Source organism: Macaca mulatta, chromosome 20, assembly GCF_049350105.2.
Source record: "Macaca mulatta isolate MMU2019108-1 chromosome 20, T2T-MMU8v2.0, whole genome shotgun sequence".
Classification (NCBI taxonomy): Eukaryota; Metazoa; Chordata; class Mammalia; order Primates; family Cercopithecidae; genus Macaca; species Macaca mulatta.
In genome coordinates, this window is record NC_133425.1 from 68,093,609 (window position 1) to 68,112,320 (window position 18,712).

The 18,712-nt window shown below is 42.9% G+C and overlaps 2 protein-coding genes and 1 long non-coding RNA gene across 7 annotated transcripts in view; all 3 read left to right on the forward strand.

Moving 5' to 3' along the window:
- The window catches only part of LOC144338327 (uncharacterized), a 39,858-nt gene extending 24,459 nt beyond the window's left edge, over positions 1-15,399 (forward strand). The window contains 2 exon segments of the mRNA XM_077987055.1: positions 2,190-2,677; positions 13,947-15,399. Of these exon segments, the coding sequence (XP_077843181.1) occupies positions 14,998-15,399 (402 nt within the window). The 5' untranslated portion in view covers positions 2,190-2,677; positions 13,947-14,997.
- Positions 1-18,712, forward strand: part of AP1G1 (adaptor related protein complex 1 subunit gamma 1) — a 90,931-nt gene that overhangs the window by 24,711 nt on the left and 47,508 nt on the right. For 4 of the 5 annotated variants that reach the window (XM_077984501.1, XM_077984502.1, XM_028841247.2 and 1 more), the window contains 2 exons: positions 2,190-2,393; positions 18,182-18,306. In XM_077984501.1, coding sequence (XP_077840627.1) covers positions 2,193-2,393; positions 18,182-18,306 — 326 coding nt within the window. In that variant the 5' untranslated portion in view covers positions 2,190-2,192. The remainder of the gene's footprint in view (positions 1-2,189; positions 2,394-18,181; positions 18,307-18,712) is intronic. The other variant, XM_077984503.1, reaches the window with a different exon arrangement.
- Positions 7,760-16,107, forward strand: LOC144337690 (uncharacterized). The gene is made up of 2 exons (XR_013411118.1): positions 7,760-8,047; positions 15,933-16,107. It is a non-coding gene; the product is annotated as an uncharacterized LOC144337690 (long non-coding RNA).

Here is an 18,712-nt window from a genome sequence, read left to right on the forward strand (position 1 = left end):
TGCGATCTCGGCTCACCACAACCTCTGCCTCCCGGGGTGCAAGCGATTCTCCTGCCTCAGCCTCCAGAGTAGCTGGGATTACAGGCATGCGCCACCATACCTGGCTAATTTTTTGTATTTTTAGTAGAGACAGGGTTTCTCCATGTTGGTCAGGCTGGTCTTGAACTCCCGATCTCAGGTGATCCACCAGCCTCGACCTCCCAAAGTGCTGGGATTACTGTCGTGAGCCACCATGCCCAGCCTTTTTACCCACTTTCTAATTAAGATTGTCTTATTATTGAGTTGTAAAAGTTACATACCCTGAATGCAAGTCCTTTGACAGATATGTATATTGAATATTTCTCCCTTTCTGTAGCTTGCCCTTTCTTCCTTTCTCCTTCCTTCCTTCCTTCCTTCCTTCCTTCCTTCCTTCCTTCCTTCCTTCTTTTTCTTTTTTCTTTCTTTCTCTTTCTCTCTCTCTCTCTCTCTTCCCCCCCTTCTTTCCTCCTTTCCTTCCTCACTCACTGCAACCTCTACCTCCCAGGTTCAAGCGATTCTCCTGCCTCAGCCTCCCAAGTAGCTGGGATTACAGTCATGTGCCACCACACCTGGCTAGTTTTATATTTTTAGGAGAGACAGGTTTTCATCATGTTGGCCAGGCTGGTTTCAAACTTCTGACCTCAGGTGATCCTCCTGGCTCAGCCTGCTAAAGTGCTGGCATTACAGGCATGAGCCACTGTGCCCAGCTGGTGTGCCTTATTTTCATAATGATGTCTTTTGAAGAGCAAAAATTTTAGACTTTGATAGAGTCCAGTTATCAAGTTTTTCTTTTATACTTCATGGTTGTGTGTGAAGTCTCTCTGTTTAACCTGTTTGCAAAGATTTTCCTCTGTGTTTTCTTCTGGAAGATTTTTAGTTTTAGCTTTAACTTTTAGGTTTGTGATCCATTTTTAGTTAATTTTTGTGTATTGTGTGCGGTTAGGATTGAGGTTAATTTTTTTGCCCCATGGAGAGATATAGTTGCCAGCACCATTCATTGAAAGACTATCTTGCTCCTATTGAATAACTCTGGTCTCTTTGTTAAAAATCACTTGTGCATATTTGTATGGGTTTATTCCTCAACTTTTAGTTTTGTTTCAGTCTATTCTTTTTTTTTTTTTTTTGAAACGGAGTTTCACTCTTGTTGCGTAGGCTGGAGTGCAATGGTGCGATCTTGGCTCACTGCAACCTCCACCTCCCGGATTCAGGCGATTCTCCTGAGTAGCTGGGATTACAGGCATGTGCCACCATGGCTGGCTAATTTTGTATTTTTAGTAGAGATGGGGTTTCTCCATGTTGGCCAGGCTGGTCTCAAACTCCTGACCTCAGGTGATCCACCCGCCTCGGCCTCCCAAAATGCTGGGATTATAGGCGTGAGCCACCGTGCCTGGCCTGCTTCAGTGTATTCTTAAATTCAGTTAGTTCCACATTTCCCTGATTACTATAGCTTTGTAGTAATTATTGAAATTAGATGGTGCACATTCTGTTTTTTGTTGTTGTTGTTTTTTGTTTGTTAATTATTTAGGCTGTTTTATGTCCTTTGTTAACTTTTTTTTTTTACTTTTAAAAGATATTCATGGCACTAATAGCCTTATTTTCTGTGATTAGTTTATTTTTTCCTCATCACATTTTCAAAGTATATGCAGTGTACTGAGATGATTACAGTTTGTCGAATGTGTTTTAATCTGACAATTGGTCTTCTCAATCTCTCATATTTTGTTGAGTTGAGCTATGATTGTGACCATATTTATTTTTGTTGAGCTATGTTGTATTTAACAGCAGTTGAACAGAAAATATCTATCTTTTTTAAGGTTAGGCATAGACCTTTCCTTATTACTTTAAGGATTGAGTAAAGATTTGAGTTGTATTAGTTTCTGAGATATTTTGATATTAGTGATGGACTTTACATATTTAGTGTATTTTTTGTCTTATTTTGCTTAATGTAATACTTAACCATTTTTGTTTGTAGCCTTTCCAGAAATGTACAGAGTTGAGAGGTCTGTATGTAATAGCTTTGCTGAAGCTTAGCAAGCTGTGTTTAGCTTAGCTGAGCTGGATTTGGGAAGTCTTGAATTCTTAAAAACGAGTCAGAAGTTTAAATGTGAAGTTGTGTGAATAGTTTTGGTAGTAAAAAATGTGAATATCTCTATTTAATGTCTTTGCATATCCAGAGGATGCCAGCCCCCATCAGATTGCGGGAGCTGATCCGGACCATCCGGACAGCCCGAACCCAAGCTGAAGAACGAGAAATGATCCAGAAAGAATGTGCTGCAATCCGGTCATCTTTTAGAGAAGAAGACAATACATACCGATGTCGGAATGTGGCAAAATTACTGTATATGCACATGCTGGGCTACCCTGCTCACTTTGGACAGGTAGGCTGGGCTGAGACTACATGTAGCAAGGGTATTCTTTGACACTGTTGCTCAGGGATTGTCCATCTTTTTCTGGTGGGGAGGTGCTTTTGATAGCCTTGTAGTCTGATTTTTGTGGAACTGAGGGTAAGATTGAGAGAACAAGCTGCAGATCCAGAAAGGCATGATACTGCCATCAATTATCCTTTCCATTGGGAGTCTGATTATGCGGATGAGAGAATGTTTTGATGGTGACAGCCAGCTTGCTTAAAGATTGACCAGGATTATGTGATTGTTCAGCCAGAGTGCCTGGACTATAATGAATATTTAAGAAAATGTTTCTTGCTGGGCATGGTGGCTTGTGCCTGTAATCCCAGCTACTTGGGACACTGAAGTGGGAGAATCACTTGAGACCAGGAGTTTGAGATCAGCCTGGGCAACATAGTGAGACCCTGCTCTTAAAAAAAAAAAAAAGAAAAAAGCCTGGTGTAATAGAGCATGCCTTTAGTCCCAGCTGCTCAGGAAGCTAAATCAAGAGGATTTCGAGTTTCGAGGCCTCAGTGAGCTGTGATTGCACCACTGTGCTCCAGCCTGGGCAACAAAGTAAAATCCCATTTCTTTCTTTCTTTTTTTTTTTTTTTTTTTTTTTTTTTAAAAAAAAGGCTTGCTAGGCCGGGCGCGGTGGCTCAAGCCTGTAATCCCAGCACTTTGGGAGGCCGAGACGGGCGGATCACGAGGTCAGGAGATCGAGACCATCCTGGCGAACACGGTGAAACCCCGTCTCTACTAAAAAATACAAAAAACTAGCCGGGCGAGGCGGCGGGCGCCTGTAGTCCTAGCTACTCGGGAGGCTGAGGCAGGATAATGGCGTAAACCCGGGGGGCGGAGCTTGCAGTGAGCTGAGATCCGGCCACTGCACTCTAGCCCGGGCGACAGAGCCAGACTCCGTCTCAAAAAAAAAAAAAAAAAAAAAAAAAAAGGCTTGCTAAACGTCGTCTTAATTATTTTCTCTGGGCACAATGTTATGTGGAGAAGTTCACAGTATTTTTTTTTTTTTTTTGAGATGGAGTTGTTTCGCTCTTTTTGCCCAGACTGGAGTGCAACGGCACGATCTCAGCTCACTGCAACCTCCGCCTCCCGGGTTCAAGTGATTCTCCTGCCTCAGCCTCCCGAGTAGCTGGAATTACAGGCACGTGCCACCGCGCCTGGCTAATTTTGTATTTTTAGTAGAGACGGGGTTTCTCCATGTTGGTCAGGCTGGTCTTGACCTCCCAGCCTCAGGTGATCCACCTACCTCGGCCTCCCAAAGTGCTGGGATTACAGGCGTGAGCCACCGCGCCCGGCCCACAATATGTTTTTAAGGAAATTAGGTGGTTGCCAATTGGTGGCGTCTATTTTGTTCTAATTACTTTGTGCCTTGATTGCTATAACTTGAGCAGATCTGGCTGCTGATTGTCTCCCATGCACAAATGGTTACTATTTAATATGTCCAGTGTGGGTTTTGAGAATGATAGTCTCAATGATAAGTCCTTTCTTCTTTCCATGTTTGTATTGTCATAAGTGGAGTTTAGTCACGGAAAAGGAAATAGTTATTTTTTATTTCATATTAATGCTATTAAATTTTATTTTAATAATTTAAGAATTGTATTATATGCTAAATAGTCTCTCTAAGGAACAGACTGCAAAACTGAGAGAAAGAATGTGCAACACTATCAGGAAAGATAGCCAGCAGCTTATTTTCTGTTTAGGTCAGTAATTTCAGTGGAAGGAGATCTCCTGCCCCCAAGTTAAAACAAAAAAGTACTGGATTTAATGTTACCAGACTGACTTGGGTTTTGTGCTCATCTTCGGGTTTGGAGTGGGGTCAACATCTTTAGAAATATATGATCGACAGTCGGAGTCCATTAGTTTCCCAAAGAAAAATTGATGTGTTAGTATCAGAGGAAAGGGGACTGGATCAAAAGAAAAGGGGCCAGGCAGAAGCAACTGCCGGTTCATCAATATATTCACGTATTTGGTTTGGGACAGAATTAGTGTCATAATAGTATTCTTCTCTTTCACAGGAATTGTTTGTAAAATATAATACATTCTTTGAAATATATTTCATATTTCATTCATACAGTGTTAGAAGTAGAATTAAACCCTGAAGCTCTGATGTTTCAATTATAAGCTTTATCACATCAAAAATTGATCCAGGTGGTTATCCATATAGTACGTGTCATAGTATAAAGCAAATTGATGCCCATGTGTTCTTGTTGATTGATTTTACGTATTAGGTTAGATTTACAGAAATCTGATATATTAGAAATTGGGCTATAAAAAAGTCTAGTGAGGGGGAAGACTCTTAATTCCTCAGCGATAACCATTATTAACATTTTGTAAGCAGTACATTTATATATTACCGATTAAGTTTTTTTTTTTTTTTTTTGAGACGGAGTCTCACGCTGTTGCCCAGGCTGGAGTGCAGTGGCGCGATCTCGGCTCACTGCAAGCTCCGCCTCCCGGGTTCCCGCCATTCTCCTGCCTCAGCCTCCCGAGTAGCTGGGACTACAGGCGCCCGCCACCGCGCCCGGCTAATTTTTTGTATTTTTAGTAGAGACGGGGTTTCACCGTGGTCTCGATCTCCTGACCTTGTGATCCGCCCGCCTCGGCCTCCCAAAGTGCTGGGATTACAGGCTTGAGCCACCGCGCCCGGCCACCGATTAAGTTCTTTAAGAGCATATTCTTTCTTTTTTTGGAGGCAGGGTCTTGCTCTATGGCCCAGTCTGTGGCTCTCTGATGGCTCACTGTAGCCTCAACCTCTCCTCCTACCTCAGCCTCTCGAGTCACTGGTACTGCAGGTGTGTGGCACCACACCTAGCTAATTTTATTTTTTGAGATGGAGTCTCGCTCTGTCACCCAGGCTGGAGTCCAGTGGCGTGATCTCAGCTCACTTCAACCTCCTCCTACCGGATTCGAAAGATTCTTCTGCCTCAGCCTCCCAGTAGCTGGGAATACAGGCATGTGCCACCACACCTGGCTGATTTTTGTATTTTTTGTAGACATGGAGCATTACCATATTGGCCAGGCTGGTCTCGAATTTGTGACCTCCTTATCTGTCTGTCTCGGCCTCCTAAAGTGCTGGGATTATAGGCGTGAGCCACCACGCCAGCCCCAGCTAATTTTTTTTTTTTTTTTTTTTTTTGAGACGGAGTCTCGCTCTGTCCCCAGGCTGGATTGCAGTGGCGGGATCTCTGCTCACTGCAAGCTCCGTCTCACAGGTTCACGCCGTTCTCCTGCCTCAGCCTCCCGAGTAGCTGGGACTACAGGCGCCCGCCACCACGCCCGGCTAATTTTTTGTATTTTTCAGTAGAGACGGGGTTTCACAGTGTTAGCCAGGATGGTCTCGATCTCCTGACCTCATGATCCGCCCGCCTCGGCCTCCCAAAGTGCTGGGATTACAGGCGTGAGCCACTGTGCCCGGCTCCCCAGCTAATTTTTTGAGACAGAGTCTCACTCTGTTGCCCAGGCTGGAGTGTACAGTGGACACCACAGGCTTACTTTCTACTCAGCTCACTGCAGCCTCGACCTTCTGGGAACCACACTAGGCTAATTTTTGATTTTTTTGTAGACACAGGTCTTTGCTGTGTTGCTCAGGCTGATTTTGAACTCCTGTGCATAAGCAATCCACGTGTCTTGGCATCTCAAAGTACTGAGATTATAGGTGTGCACTACCATGCTTGGCCAGCTAATTAAAAAAAAAAAAAATTTGGGCTGGGCGTGGTGGCTCACGCCTATAAACCTAGCACTTTGGGAGACCGAGGTGGGCGGATCACGAGGTCAAGAGATTGAGACTATCCTGGTCAACATGGTGAAACCCCGTCTCTACTAAAAATACAAAAATTAGCTGGGCATGGTGGTACGCACCTATAGTCCCAGTTACTCGGGTGGCTGAGGCAGGAGAACCGCTTGAACCCGGGAGGTGGAGGTTGCAGTGAGCTGAGATTGTGCCACTGCACTCCAGCCCGGCGACAGAGTAAGACTCATTCTCAAAAAAATAAAAAAAAAAAGAATTGTAGAGTAAGGATTCTGCCACATTGCCCTGGCTGGTGTTAAACTCCTGGGCTCAAGTGGTCCTCGGGCCTCAACCTCCCAAAGTGCTGTGATTATAGGTGTGAGCCACAGTCCCGTTACTAAGGGCAAATTCTTGAATTTGGAATCAGAGTAGATATAAGATTTTGGGAGATACTTCATTTTGTAAAAAAATCTCTATATATTTTCTAAAATTCATTTCTTTAATGTGTTTAAATAGAATGTGCTTTTAAGGTTAGGTGGCATTTTGGGGTATTTGGGGACTTAATTATTTGATAAAATATTTAATTCTTAGGTAGAAAGTGTAAATGCTCAAGAAAACTGCTAAAATTTTATCATAAAATATTTTTCTGAATGGGACTAGGAATCATAATTTTAATTTCTTGTTCTGTTTCCTCTGTTTAAATGAGTCACCATCTTGTTCATATCAGTAGTTTGGTACCCCACCCGTTGGAATTACCTTTATAATACGCCTGTGAAAGGTTCATATCTAGGTTTTGTCACCTGCATGTATGAATCACAGTGCTGTTTTCATCTAGTGTATAATAACAGCCACTTTTTGTTTTTTTTTTTTTTGAGATGGAGTCTTGCTGTGTTGCCCAGGCTGGACTGCAGTGGTGTGATCTCGGCTCACTGCAAGCTCCACCTCCCGGGTTCACGCCATTCTCCTTCCTCAGCCTCCCTGGTAGCTGGGACTACTGGCGCCCACCACCATGCCCGGCTAATTTTTTTGTGTTTTTAGTAGAGACGGGTTTCACCGTGTTAGCCAGGATGGTCTGGATCTCCTGACCTTGTGATCTGCCCACCTTGGCCTCCCAAAGTGCTGGGATTACAGGCGTAAGTCACCACGCCCAGCCCACTTTTTTTTTTTTTTTTGAGACAGAGTTTAACTTTTGTCCCCCAGGCTGGAGTGCAATGGTGCAATCTTGGCTCACTGCATCCTCTGCCTCCCAGGTTCAACTTATTCTCGTGCCTCAGCCTCCTGAGTAGCTGGGATTACAGGCGCCTGCCACCATGCCTGGCTAATATTTGTATTTTTAGTAGAGACGGGGTTTTACCATGTTGGCCAGGCTGGTCTCAAACTCCTGACTTCAGGTGATCCACCTGCCTTGGCCTCCCAAAGTGCTGGGATTACAGGCATGAGCCACCACGCCCAGCCTGCAGCCACTCTTTAATTGCATTTTATTTGTTAGATGCAGTGTTTATTTTGGTAACCAGTAGCTGCATGTAGCTATTGACCTCTTGGAATGTGGCTGTTTCAGCTCAGGTGAATCCTAAAGGAAAATAAGGTTTTTTTTGGGTACTTGATTTAGTTATTGGAAAACTTTTTTTTTTTTTTTTTTTTTTTGAGATGTGGTCTTGCTTTGTTGCCCAGGCTGAAGTACAGTGGCACGATCTCGGCTCATTGCAACCTTCACTACCCAGGTTCAAGCGATTCTCCTGTCAGCCTCCTGAGTAGCTGTGCTACAGGCACCTGCCACCACACTAGCTAATTTTTGTATTTTTGGTAGAGACGGGGTTTCACCATGTTGGCCAGGCTAGTCTTGAACTCCTGACCTCAAGTGATCTACCCGTCTCAGCCTCCCAAAGTGCTGGGATTACAGGTGTGAGCCACCGCACCTAGCCTAGTTATTTATTTATTTATTTTTTTTGAGGCAGAGTCTTCACTCTGTCACCCAGGCTGGATTGCAGTGGCGGGATCTCGGCTCACTGCAAGTTCCGCCTCCCGGATTCGCGCCATTCTCCTGCCTCAGCCTCCGAAGTAGCTGGGACTACAGGCGCCCGCCACCGCGCCCGGCTAATTTTTTTGTATTTTAGTAGAGACGGAGTTTCACCTTGTTAGCCAGGATGGTCTCGATCTCCTGACCTCGTGATCCGCCCGCCTCGGCCTCCCAAAGTGCAGGGATTACAGGCGTGAGCCACCGCGCCCGGCCCCTAGCCTAGTTATTATTGGAAGACTTTTAAATATGTTTTAAACAACTTGGGTATGTGAGTCTACTTTATAAATAGTAAATTTTATGAACTCTAAATACAGTTCAGCTATTTCTTTTTTTTTGTTTTTAGTTCAGCTATTTCTGATGAAAATGTACAAATTGAGATGTGCTGTAAGTGTAAAGTACATACTTTTTTTGAAACTTTAGTGGAAAAGCAAGTGTAAAATGCCTAATTATACTTTTTGTGTTGATCATATGTTGAAATGATATTTTAGATATATTGATTAAAGAATATTATTAAAACTAATTTTACCTTTTTAAAAATTTTTACTGCAGTATCTAATATGATGCTGATAAAAATAAAACATAAGCCACATTAGAAATTTAAAAATTTCTAGTAGCTATATTTTATAAGTCTTAAGTTTTACAGTAAAACTTAAGGGGTAGGGTAGGATGGACACAGTGACGTATGCCTGTAATCCCGGCACTTTGGGAGGCCAAGGTGGGGGGATCACCTGAAGTCAGGAGTTTGATACCATCCTGGCCAACATGGGGAAACTCCATCTCTACTAAAAATACAAAAATTAGCCAGGCGTGGTGGTGGGCGGCTGTAATCCCAGCTACTCGGGAGGCTGAGGCAGGAGAATTGCTTGAACCTGGAAGGTGGAGGTTGCAGTGAGCCAAGATCATACTATTGCACTCCAGTCTAGGTGACAGAGCAAGACTCTGTCTCAAAAAAAACAAAAACAAAAACTTAGCCCTTCCTTGCTGTACAAAGGATTTGAGATGGCATAAACTCCCAGCATCTACATTAAAGAGAAAAAAATAGTAGAAATTGAGAGTTGGAAAAAGGAAGCATTTAGAGCATAAGGCCTGTGTAGTTGCTGTTGGCGTGACAGCTAAGGCAAGAAAAGAGACAGTCACCTGTTAGGTCGTTGTTATTGCCAAGATGGAAGAGCAAAACTGCAGAGAACCAGACTGCCTGGATGTGACTTCTGGCTTTGAGCACGATCTTTAACCTTTCTGTGTCTCAGTTTCCTCATCTGTAAAATGGGGACAGTCTTAATGCCTACTTTGTAGTGTTGTTATGAAGAGTAAGATAGTAAGTGTTAGACACATTTTGTATATAGAAAGCCTCAAATGTTATGCATTTTACCATTTCCTAAAGGACAGCAATGTTTTTTGAAGCACTGAATTCTAAGAGATTTCTTTATATGGACCTTTGGTCTAGGAGTCTCTTAATAATGTAAGAGATAGTATCCTCAGCATTTTTATAACAAAAGTGGTCATAGATTTCCTGTAGTGTGTGTAACCTTTTTCCGTGTGTGGGTTAAGCACAACCCAGAAATACTAATGAATTATCTAAAGAAGTAGGTAGATTGCAGGATTAGAAAACTGGTGGCTCGGGGCCAGATTCTTCCACAGATGTGTTCTTTCTTTGTCTTGTATTTAAAATGGTTTCTGCCAGAATGTAAAAACAAAAAAGAATTTCCATAGGAATCTGGATTCCTAATTTCTCTTAGAAAAATAATAAGATTTGTGAGATGGAAATCTCCGTTTCCACATGTCAGTAGTATGCTGCTTCCAGGCTGGGCCTGATTCTGTTTTTCCCCAGTTCCAACCTTGCTTGCTATACCCAATTACCTGTGTAGGATATTCTTCCCTTCCATCTGTGTAGCATAGGACTGCACTTCTTTAGATTCTCTAAATTTTGCAATGTTCTCCATAAATTCTTATACATCTTTTAAAAAAATTTTTTAAAAATTTCCCTTAAAACACAGGATTTTTAAGTCTTACACGTCTTTGGAGAAATATATTTGTAGGTTCTTAAGAGCTCTTGTTCCTGTTGCAAATAGTATCCTTTAAAATTTTAAGGCCAGGCTTGGTGACTCAAGCCTGTAATTCCAGCACTTTGGGAGGCTGAGACGGGCGGATCACGAGGTCAGGAGATCGAGACCATCCTGGCTAACACGGTGAAACCCCGTCTCTACTGAAAAAAAATACAAAAAACTAGCTGGGAGAGGTGGTGGGCGCCTGTAGTCCCAGCTACTCGGGAGGCTGAGGCAGGAGAATGGTGTGAACTCGGGAGGCGGAGCTTGCAGTGAGCCCAGATCTGGCCACTGTACTCCAGCCTGGGTGACAGAGCGAGACTCCGTCTCAAAAAAAAAAAAAAAAAAATTTACATAATTATGTTTTAGATCTATAGTGATACAATTGATTTTTTAAAATATTTATCTACTTTGCCACATTATTGAACTTGGTTTTAAGAGTCTCTGTAGACGTCATTGTTTCCATGTAGTCAGTACTACTATTGTCTGCAAACAATGGCAGTTCTGTTTTTTTCCTTTGACATCCTTATACATTTTCTTATTTTCTTATTACACTGTACAGGTAGTACATTATTGCAAATAAGTGATGATAATAGCCACTCTTGTTAAAGCTGTAAACAAATGCTGTACAGTAATATGTGGTTAATTCATATAGGGTTTAGTAGACACGCTTTTTCACATTAAGGAATTTTTTCTTAAAAAAAAGTGCTTAAACTGGTACTATGCCTTGAAAAGCCTCAGAATTAATAACCAGACCCATAGCAATGAGCTATCCTTGTGGTCTCCAAATACTATTTTCAGCCCATTTGAAAGATGGCTGATCCCAAATCCAGGGTAAGAAAATGTACAAAATAACGATGTTACTATGCCAGAAAGCAGGGAAGACTGCAAAGATCATGTCAAAAGGTTTCAGTAGTCACCAGAAGAGGCTGTCATACCCCCAAAAGAGATACTTTGAACATTAGTAAGAAGTATAATCGCCTGGGCATGATGGCTCACGCCTGTAATCCCAGCACTTTGGGAGGCCGAGGCGGGCAGATCACAAGGTCAGGAGTTCGATAACATCCTGGCCAACATGGTGAAACCCCGCCTCTACTAAAGATACAAAAAATATAATAATTAACCGGGCATGGTGGCAGGTGCCTGTTAATCCCAGCTACTCAGGAGGCTGAGGCAGGAGAATCGCTTGAACCTGGGAGGTGGAGGAGGTTGCAGTGAGCTGAGACTGTGCCACTGCACTCCAGCCTGGGCAACAGAGTGAGACTCCATCTCAAAAAAAAAAGAATAATGATGGTAGGCGGGGTGCGGTGACTAACACCTGTAATCTCAGTCTTTTATGAGGCTGAGGCAGGCAGATTGCTTGAGCTCAGGAGTTCGAGACCAGCCTGACCAACATGGTGAAACCCCATCTCTACTAAAAATACAAAAATTAGTCAGGCATGGTGGCAGATACCTGTAATCCCAGGTATTCTAGAGGCTGAGACTTGAGAATTGCTTGTACCTGGGAGGCGGAGGTTGTAGTGAGGCGAGATCGCACCACTGCACTCTGTCCCTGGTTGGCAGTGAGACTCTGTCAATAAAAAAAGGATAATAATTGTAATTGATTGAAATAAACATTTATATTACCTTTCCTTAGCAATAGTATGGCCTTTCTTCTATATAGAGAAGTTTCTTCTTAGAGCTATAGTCCAACTAATAAATTAAGGAAAGAATTCGAATATAATGATTTTGTAACTCATGATGATCATCAGTGCTGCTAAAGTCACAAAAGAGAGACAACTACCAGAAATAATTATATGCCTCCTGATGAAAGTTCATACCACTGGCTCTAAGTGGTGCATATTTGCAAAATGAGATCACAACAGAACAAAGCAAAACCTGAAAAATCTGAATTTGATCAATCCTCCTTAGGTATATAACCCAGATAAACTGTCCGGTATAGAAAAAGTACTTAAGCTGGTACTATGCTGGGGTACTACCCCCCAGGTAGATAAATTGTCCAGTATACAAAGACATGTATGTATAAGAGTATTCATTTCAGCAGTGTTTCTAATAGTAAAACATTGCAAACAATCTCTTTGTCCTCAGATAATAGGTAAGTTTATGTTCAAAAGTGGGATACTATGTAGCAATGAGTTTTAACTGAATTGGAACATCTTGTCTTGATGTGAGTAATACTCAAAGCTGTTGAGCGAAAAGAGCAGGAATACAGTTTGATATTTATTTAAAGTTTAAAACATTTAAAACCACCTGTCTCTCCATGTGCAGTAAGAATATATGGCATGGCAGTCATGAGCAGCAGTTTGGGGTTTTGATTACTTCTGGGATTGAGAAATGAGATTGAGGCCCAGTACACAGAGGGCTTCAGTTGAATCTGTAATGTTAAAAACTTTAAAATAAATAGGGTGAAATGTTAAGATTTGATAAAGCCGCTTGGTGGGTCAGTGACTGTTAAGTGAGTTTTATGTATTTTGAGTGGAATATTTCATCATTTTCTCAAAAGAAAAAATTGGATTCACTAGGAATGTCAGGTTTTTGTTTTTTTGTTTTTTTGTCAGAAGAATGAAAACACAGACTCTATATAGATTTTATGTTGCCAGGCCTACCTAGTGGTAGTGCAGTTATAACAAGCTTGCTTTTCAAAAATGGTGATTTTAGATGTGTGTGTGTAAACCAGGCAGTTATTTCTGAATATTAAAAAGAAATAGATTGGGTATGGTGGCTCATGCCTATAACCCTAGCACTGTGGGTGGGCGGATCACTTGAAGCCAGGAGTTTGAGACCAGCCTGGTTAACATGGCAAAACCCCATCAATAATAAAAACACAAAAATTAGCTGGGGTTGGTGGCACGCATCTGTAGTCCCAGCTACCTGGGAGGTTGAGGCACGAGAACTGCTTGAACGCGAGAGTCAGAGGAGGTTGCATTGAGCTGAGATAGCACCACTGCACTCCAGCCTGGGTGACAGAGTGAGACTGTCCCTCCTACCCCCCAAAAAAGAGAGTCATCTAGAAAAATTTTGTAAAAATTAAATTGTTGATGTCTACGTCAAATTTACTCCATCATAATATCGGCAGGGGTGGGGCAGGGGCGGTGACCCATAGTTTTCAAAACTCTCCTACCTGTTCTGACCAGTTAAGTTTGGGAACCACTTCTTCAGGCACTGTATTTGTTACAAAGGGAGCTGCAAACTTCAATCTCTTAGGCTTGTTGCTAATCTCTGACTAGAATGCTTCTGCTGTGAAGTAAAAGTTTTCCGTTAATTGTGTGGAGTGTGGATATAAAAGCTGGACTGTTTACTCTGGTCTTAAAGTGTCTGCTACAGTTGTGGTTAGATATGTTTCAGGTGGGTTTTTCAAGTAGCTTTAAGTGGAGTAGTAGTACTCCACTGAAATATTTGAGATTGTTACCTAAGGGGCAGATGCATGTAATTGATTACTTTTTTCTTTCTGTTCTTTTTTTTTTTTTTTGAGATGGAGTCTCGCTGTGTCCCCCAAGCTGGAGTGCAGTGGCGCGATCTCGGCTCACTGCGAGCTTCGCCTCCCGGGTTCACGCCATTCTCCTGCCTCAGCCTCCTGAGTAGCTGGGACTACAGGAGCCCACTACCGCGCCCGGCTAATTTTTTGTATTTTTTTTTAGTAGGGACGGGGTTTCACCGTGGTCTCGATCTCCTGACCTTGTGATCCGCCCGTCTCGGCCTTCCAAAGTGCTGGGATTACAGGCGTGAGCCACCGTGCCCAGCTTTTCCTTCTGTTCTTTAACTCATGCAACAGTGTGGAGTTTTGCTTTTGGAGATTTGGAGATTTGGAGATTGCTGTGGAAAAATGGATGCCCTCCTTTTGCGTGCATCTCCCCCATTGTACTTTTTTCCCCTAACCTTTATCTTTCTTTTTCAACATTTGAAAACTGATAACATTTTTTTTGAGACGGAGTCTCGCTTTGTCGCCCTGGCTGGAGGGCAGTGGTACGATCTCAGCTCACTGCAACCTCTGCCTCCCGGTTTCAAGTGATTCTCCTTCCTCAGCCTCCCAGGTAGCTGGAATTACAGGCGCACACCGCCACGCCTGGCTAATTTTTTGTATTTTAGTAGAGACAAGGTTTCACCGTGTTGCCCAGGCTGGTCTAGAACTCCTGAGCTCAGGCAATCCACCTGCCTTGGCCTCCCAAAGTGCTAGGATTACAGGTGTGAGCCACTGTGCCCGGCCTTGATAACATTCTTAAAGATTAAACATGGTATATTCTCAGCACTGTTGCTGGCCACTTAAGTATAAAGTGTGATCAGAGTTAATCCATCACTGGAGTGTATATATCAGATGCTATTTCCAGTCATATAACCTTACGTTTTCCCTTAGATTTGTCACCTTCAAAAAGCAAATGCTTGTTTTTGAAGCAGAGTCCCTGTATAAATGGGGGAATATTGAAATAATGCTTGCCCCTTTAACTTTTAGTTTTTCTTTTTGCTGTTTAGGTTTTAGGTAAGGGTTTTTTTTTGTTTTTTTGCTTGTTTTTTTTGTTGGTTGTTTTGTGTTTCCCCCTCTTCTCTATGCCTGCTGCACACAGAGAGAGGGTGCAAAGTTTAGGTATGTCTTAAACACATGTCACAAAAAACAACAGCTTGTATTCATCAGTCACTGATGACTTAGTGTGTCTATCTTAAAACTTGACCCGACTGAGCAGCCACTGCTGCTGCTGCCACAATGCCAGGTTCCAGCCTCAGTCACCCTCCACTGTCCAGGGCCCGTCTGTCTTGGTCCTGGGACCCTAGCTCCCTGCCAACCCCAGTCCCAACACCATGTTGGAGAAAAGTGTGGAGGCAGTGGCTGAATTGGGCACCAAGGACATGAAGGAGAAGGTGGAGGAGAAGGCAAGCCAGAAAGAGTGAAAGAAGGAAGTGGTGGAGGAGGAGGAGAACGGGCCCAAAGAGGAAGATGATGATGATGAAGGGCCCGAGCTTAAGAGAGCTGCTGAAGAAGAGGATGAACCGGATCCATAGCAGCAGAAGACAGAATGGGGCATTGGCATGAGCCCCTGCCACAACAGGCTGGGGATGGGAGGCCTCTCTGGGCCTGGAGGTTGGGTGGGAGCAGACAAGTCCAGCCACTCTTCACCTGGCTCCCTGCTCTGGGCCCTGCACCAGAGCCCCCACCCTCTTCTTTCTACCCAGCTTTCTCATTTCCACCTCTCCAGACACTGACCCCTCCATCCTCACTCTGCCATTGTTCCACCTCCTCACCTGCTCCATCTGAGCTCCCCAGCTGGCCCCAGTTGCTCCTGTCTCTTTGTTTTCTTCTTGCCTCCCTCCTGCCTAACCTCTGCATCCCTAGCCTCATGTCCTGCCCCATCCCTATCAGCTGCCTGGGATCTCCCTCAGATTCCCTCCTTTCAGACAGCGCCAGTCTGGGGGTGGGACCAAACCCCACAGCTGCCCCCCTCCCCTCCCTTTCTTGTATAGTTTTTTTTAAAATTATAAACAGAGTTTGGCTCTTTTGCCTAGACTGGAGTACAGTGGCACGATCTCAGCTCACTTCAACCTCTGCCTTCCAATTTCAAATGATTCTCCTGCCTCAGCCTCCCAAGTAGCTGGGATTACAGGCACCCACCACCACACCTGGCTGATTTTTGTATTTTTAGTAGAAACGGGGTTTCACCATGTTGGCCAGGCTGGTCTCGAACTCCTAATCTCAGGTGATCCACCCGCCTCGGCCTCCCAAAGTGCTGGCATTACAGGCATGAGCCACTGCTACCAGCTGCCTTTTTTGTATAGTTTAATAAAGAAATGGTCATCCTTAAAAAACAAACAAAAAACACTTGACCCTAAAACCACAAAGTAGTATTAATGCCTAAGAGTATGTCCTATTCCTAATAAAATGTTTTTGGATAATTCATTTGTGCAATGCTTGGAGTTTGTCAGAAGTAGGATTGAATGAGTATGATGAAAACTCTGATATCTGATTCTTGGAACATTTGCTTTCACTACTAAAATATTTACAGAATTATGAAATGAGAAGCTTGAAAAACCAGTTTGAAAAAGAGTAAGATTTGTTTGATAATATTTTAGCTTCTGATTTTCTCATTCATCTTAGTAAATTTTCTGTTTACATTGTAAAGATGACTTTCATCAACTTCTGTTTCAGAAATTGCTTTTTAAATTTTAATTGAATATGAAGAAGAAAGGGAAAGTTTGTTACTTACATAATCTTTTCAATTTCACAAGGCATTTATGTTTTCCTTTTTGATCCTGGTTATTTTCCTTGGAGACTTCTTTGAAATGCTTGTGATCGTATTCAGCTAACTTTAGATGTTTTTAGTGCAGGTACATTGAGAAAGCAATTTTTAAATAGCTTGAAACAACTCTGTGGAACTGTTTCACTTTCCTCAATTTCACTTTCGAATTTAGTAGATAAATTCGTAATGGAAAGTAGTCTCACATGATTTTAACTTCCTGTTACACAGGTCTCCATTTGAGCCCCTTTCCTTGGGATGTATGATTCTAAAGGGGATCATGGTTTTTAAAACTCTTCTTTGTTAGTCTGTCTTGTGTTCGCCCTTTGAATACTGCTTTAGAGGTAATGTTTTGGCCTTTTCCATGTTTGTCAAGATGGAGTGATAAAGTATGTCAGTGATTTTGAAGGTGTTTCAAGAAAGGCCAGGTAGAGGGACAAACTAATTTACAAGAACTCTTAAGCCGTAGGAAGCTATTTCTATCAATGATGTAAAGAAGAAATCATGTAAATCATTTTAGCTTAATTCCACTACTGAGTTTTCCTGTTTTTTGTTTTTTCTGGATTAGATTCCTAAACCCTTGCCCTCTCCCATAGTACTTGGATCAAGCTCTAAATGTACTTGATTCACATACTTTCCACATTATATTAAACTTAGTTATTGCCTCTCTTTTTTAAAATTAATTATACATTCCTTATGGTTAGAATGGGTTGGTGTATTTCCAGTTATTAAGTTTTTTAATTCCCAAAATGGAACCATACCTTAAACACACGCTAGGTGCTCATTTAATGTAACTTGGAGATTAAGAATTTGATTTGTTAATCTCTTATTATAATACTTCTAGTTTATGTTTGTGTGAATCTGCAAAACTAATGTAAAACTGAGAGATTATTTGAATGGCAAGTATCATGGGGCTTTGCTAAAATGATCTGTTTTTGAACTTGATTTCTATTAAGATATGCAAAGGTCTTAAATCTTTGCCTTCTAAAAAGATGTAGGTAGTTTGGCCAGGCATGGTGGCTCATGCCTGTAATCCCAGCACTTTGGGAGGCTGAGGCGGGCGGATCATCTGTGGTCAGCAGTTCGTGACCAGCCTGGCCAACATGTTGAAACCCTGTCTGTTCTAAAAATACAAAAAGAAAAATTACCTGGGTGTGGTGGTGAAGGCGTGTAGTCCCAGCTACTTGGGAGGCTGAGGCAGGAGAATCGCTTGAACCCAGGAGGTGGAGGTTGCAGTGAACTGGGATCGCACCATTGTACTCTAGCCTGGGCTACAAGAGCAAAACCCTGTCTCAAAAAAAAAAAAAAAAGAAAAAGAAAAAGCCAGGCGCAGGCATGGTGGCTCACGGCTGTAATCCCGGCACTTTGGGAGGCCGAGGCAGGTGGATCAGCAGAGCTCAGGTGTTCGAGACCAGCCTGACCAACATGGTGAAACCCTGTCTCTGCTAAACATAGAAAAATTAGCCAGGTGTGGTGGCTAATTCCTGTAATCCCAGCTACTCGGGAGGCTGAGGCAGGAGAATGGCTTGAACCTGGGAGGCTGAGGTTGCAGTGAGCTGAGATCGTGCCATTGCACTCCAGCCTGGGCAACCAGAGTGAAACTCCATCTCAAAAAAAAGAAAAGAGTTAGGTAGTTTGATGAAACACGTTTGTACTTTAGCCAACTGGGGACTCTGGGTTAAAAACATTGCTTTTCTGGATTATGGTAACAAGTTTTTAATTTCTTTCTTTTTTTTTTTTTTCCTTTTTTGCAGTTGGAGTGCCTCAAGCTTATTGCCTCTCAAAAATTTACAGACAAACGCATTGGCTATTTAGGGGCAATGCTGCTGTTAGATGAAAGACAAGATGTCCATCTTCTCATGACCAACTGTATCAAGAAGTAAGTCTTACTTTTCTTTCTTCTAACAACTATTAAATACTTTGTTCTTTTTTGTATTTTCTTTGAGATGGAGTCTAGCTCTTTTGCCCAGGCTGGAGTGAAGTGGCTTACCCAGGCTGGAGTGAAGTGGTGTGATCTTGGCTCACTGCATCCTCCTCTGCTGCCACCACCCTCTCCCGCTCCCCGCCCCGACCTGGGAAGTGATTCTCCTGCCTCAGCCTCCTGAGTAGCTGGGATTATAGGTGCCTGCCACCACGCTTGGCTAATTTTTGTATTTTTAGTAGAGACGGGGTTTTGCCATGTTGGCCAGGCTGGTCTTGAACTCCTCACCTCAGATTATCCACCCGCCTCGGCTTCCCAAAGTACTAGGATTACAGGCTTGGGCCACTGCGCCTCACCTACTTGG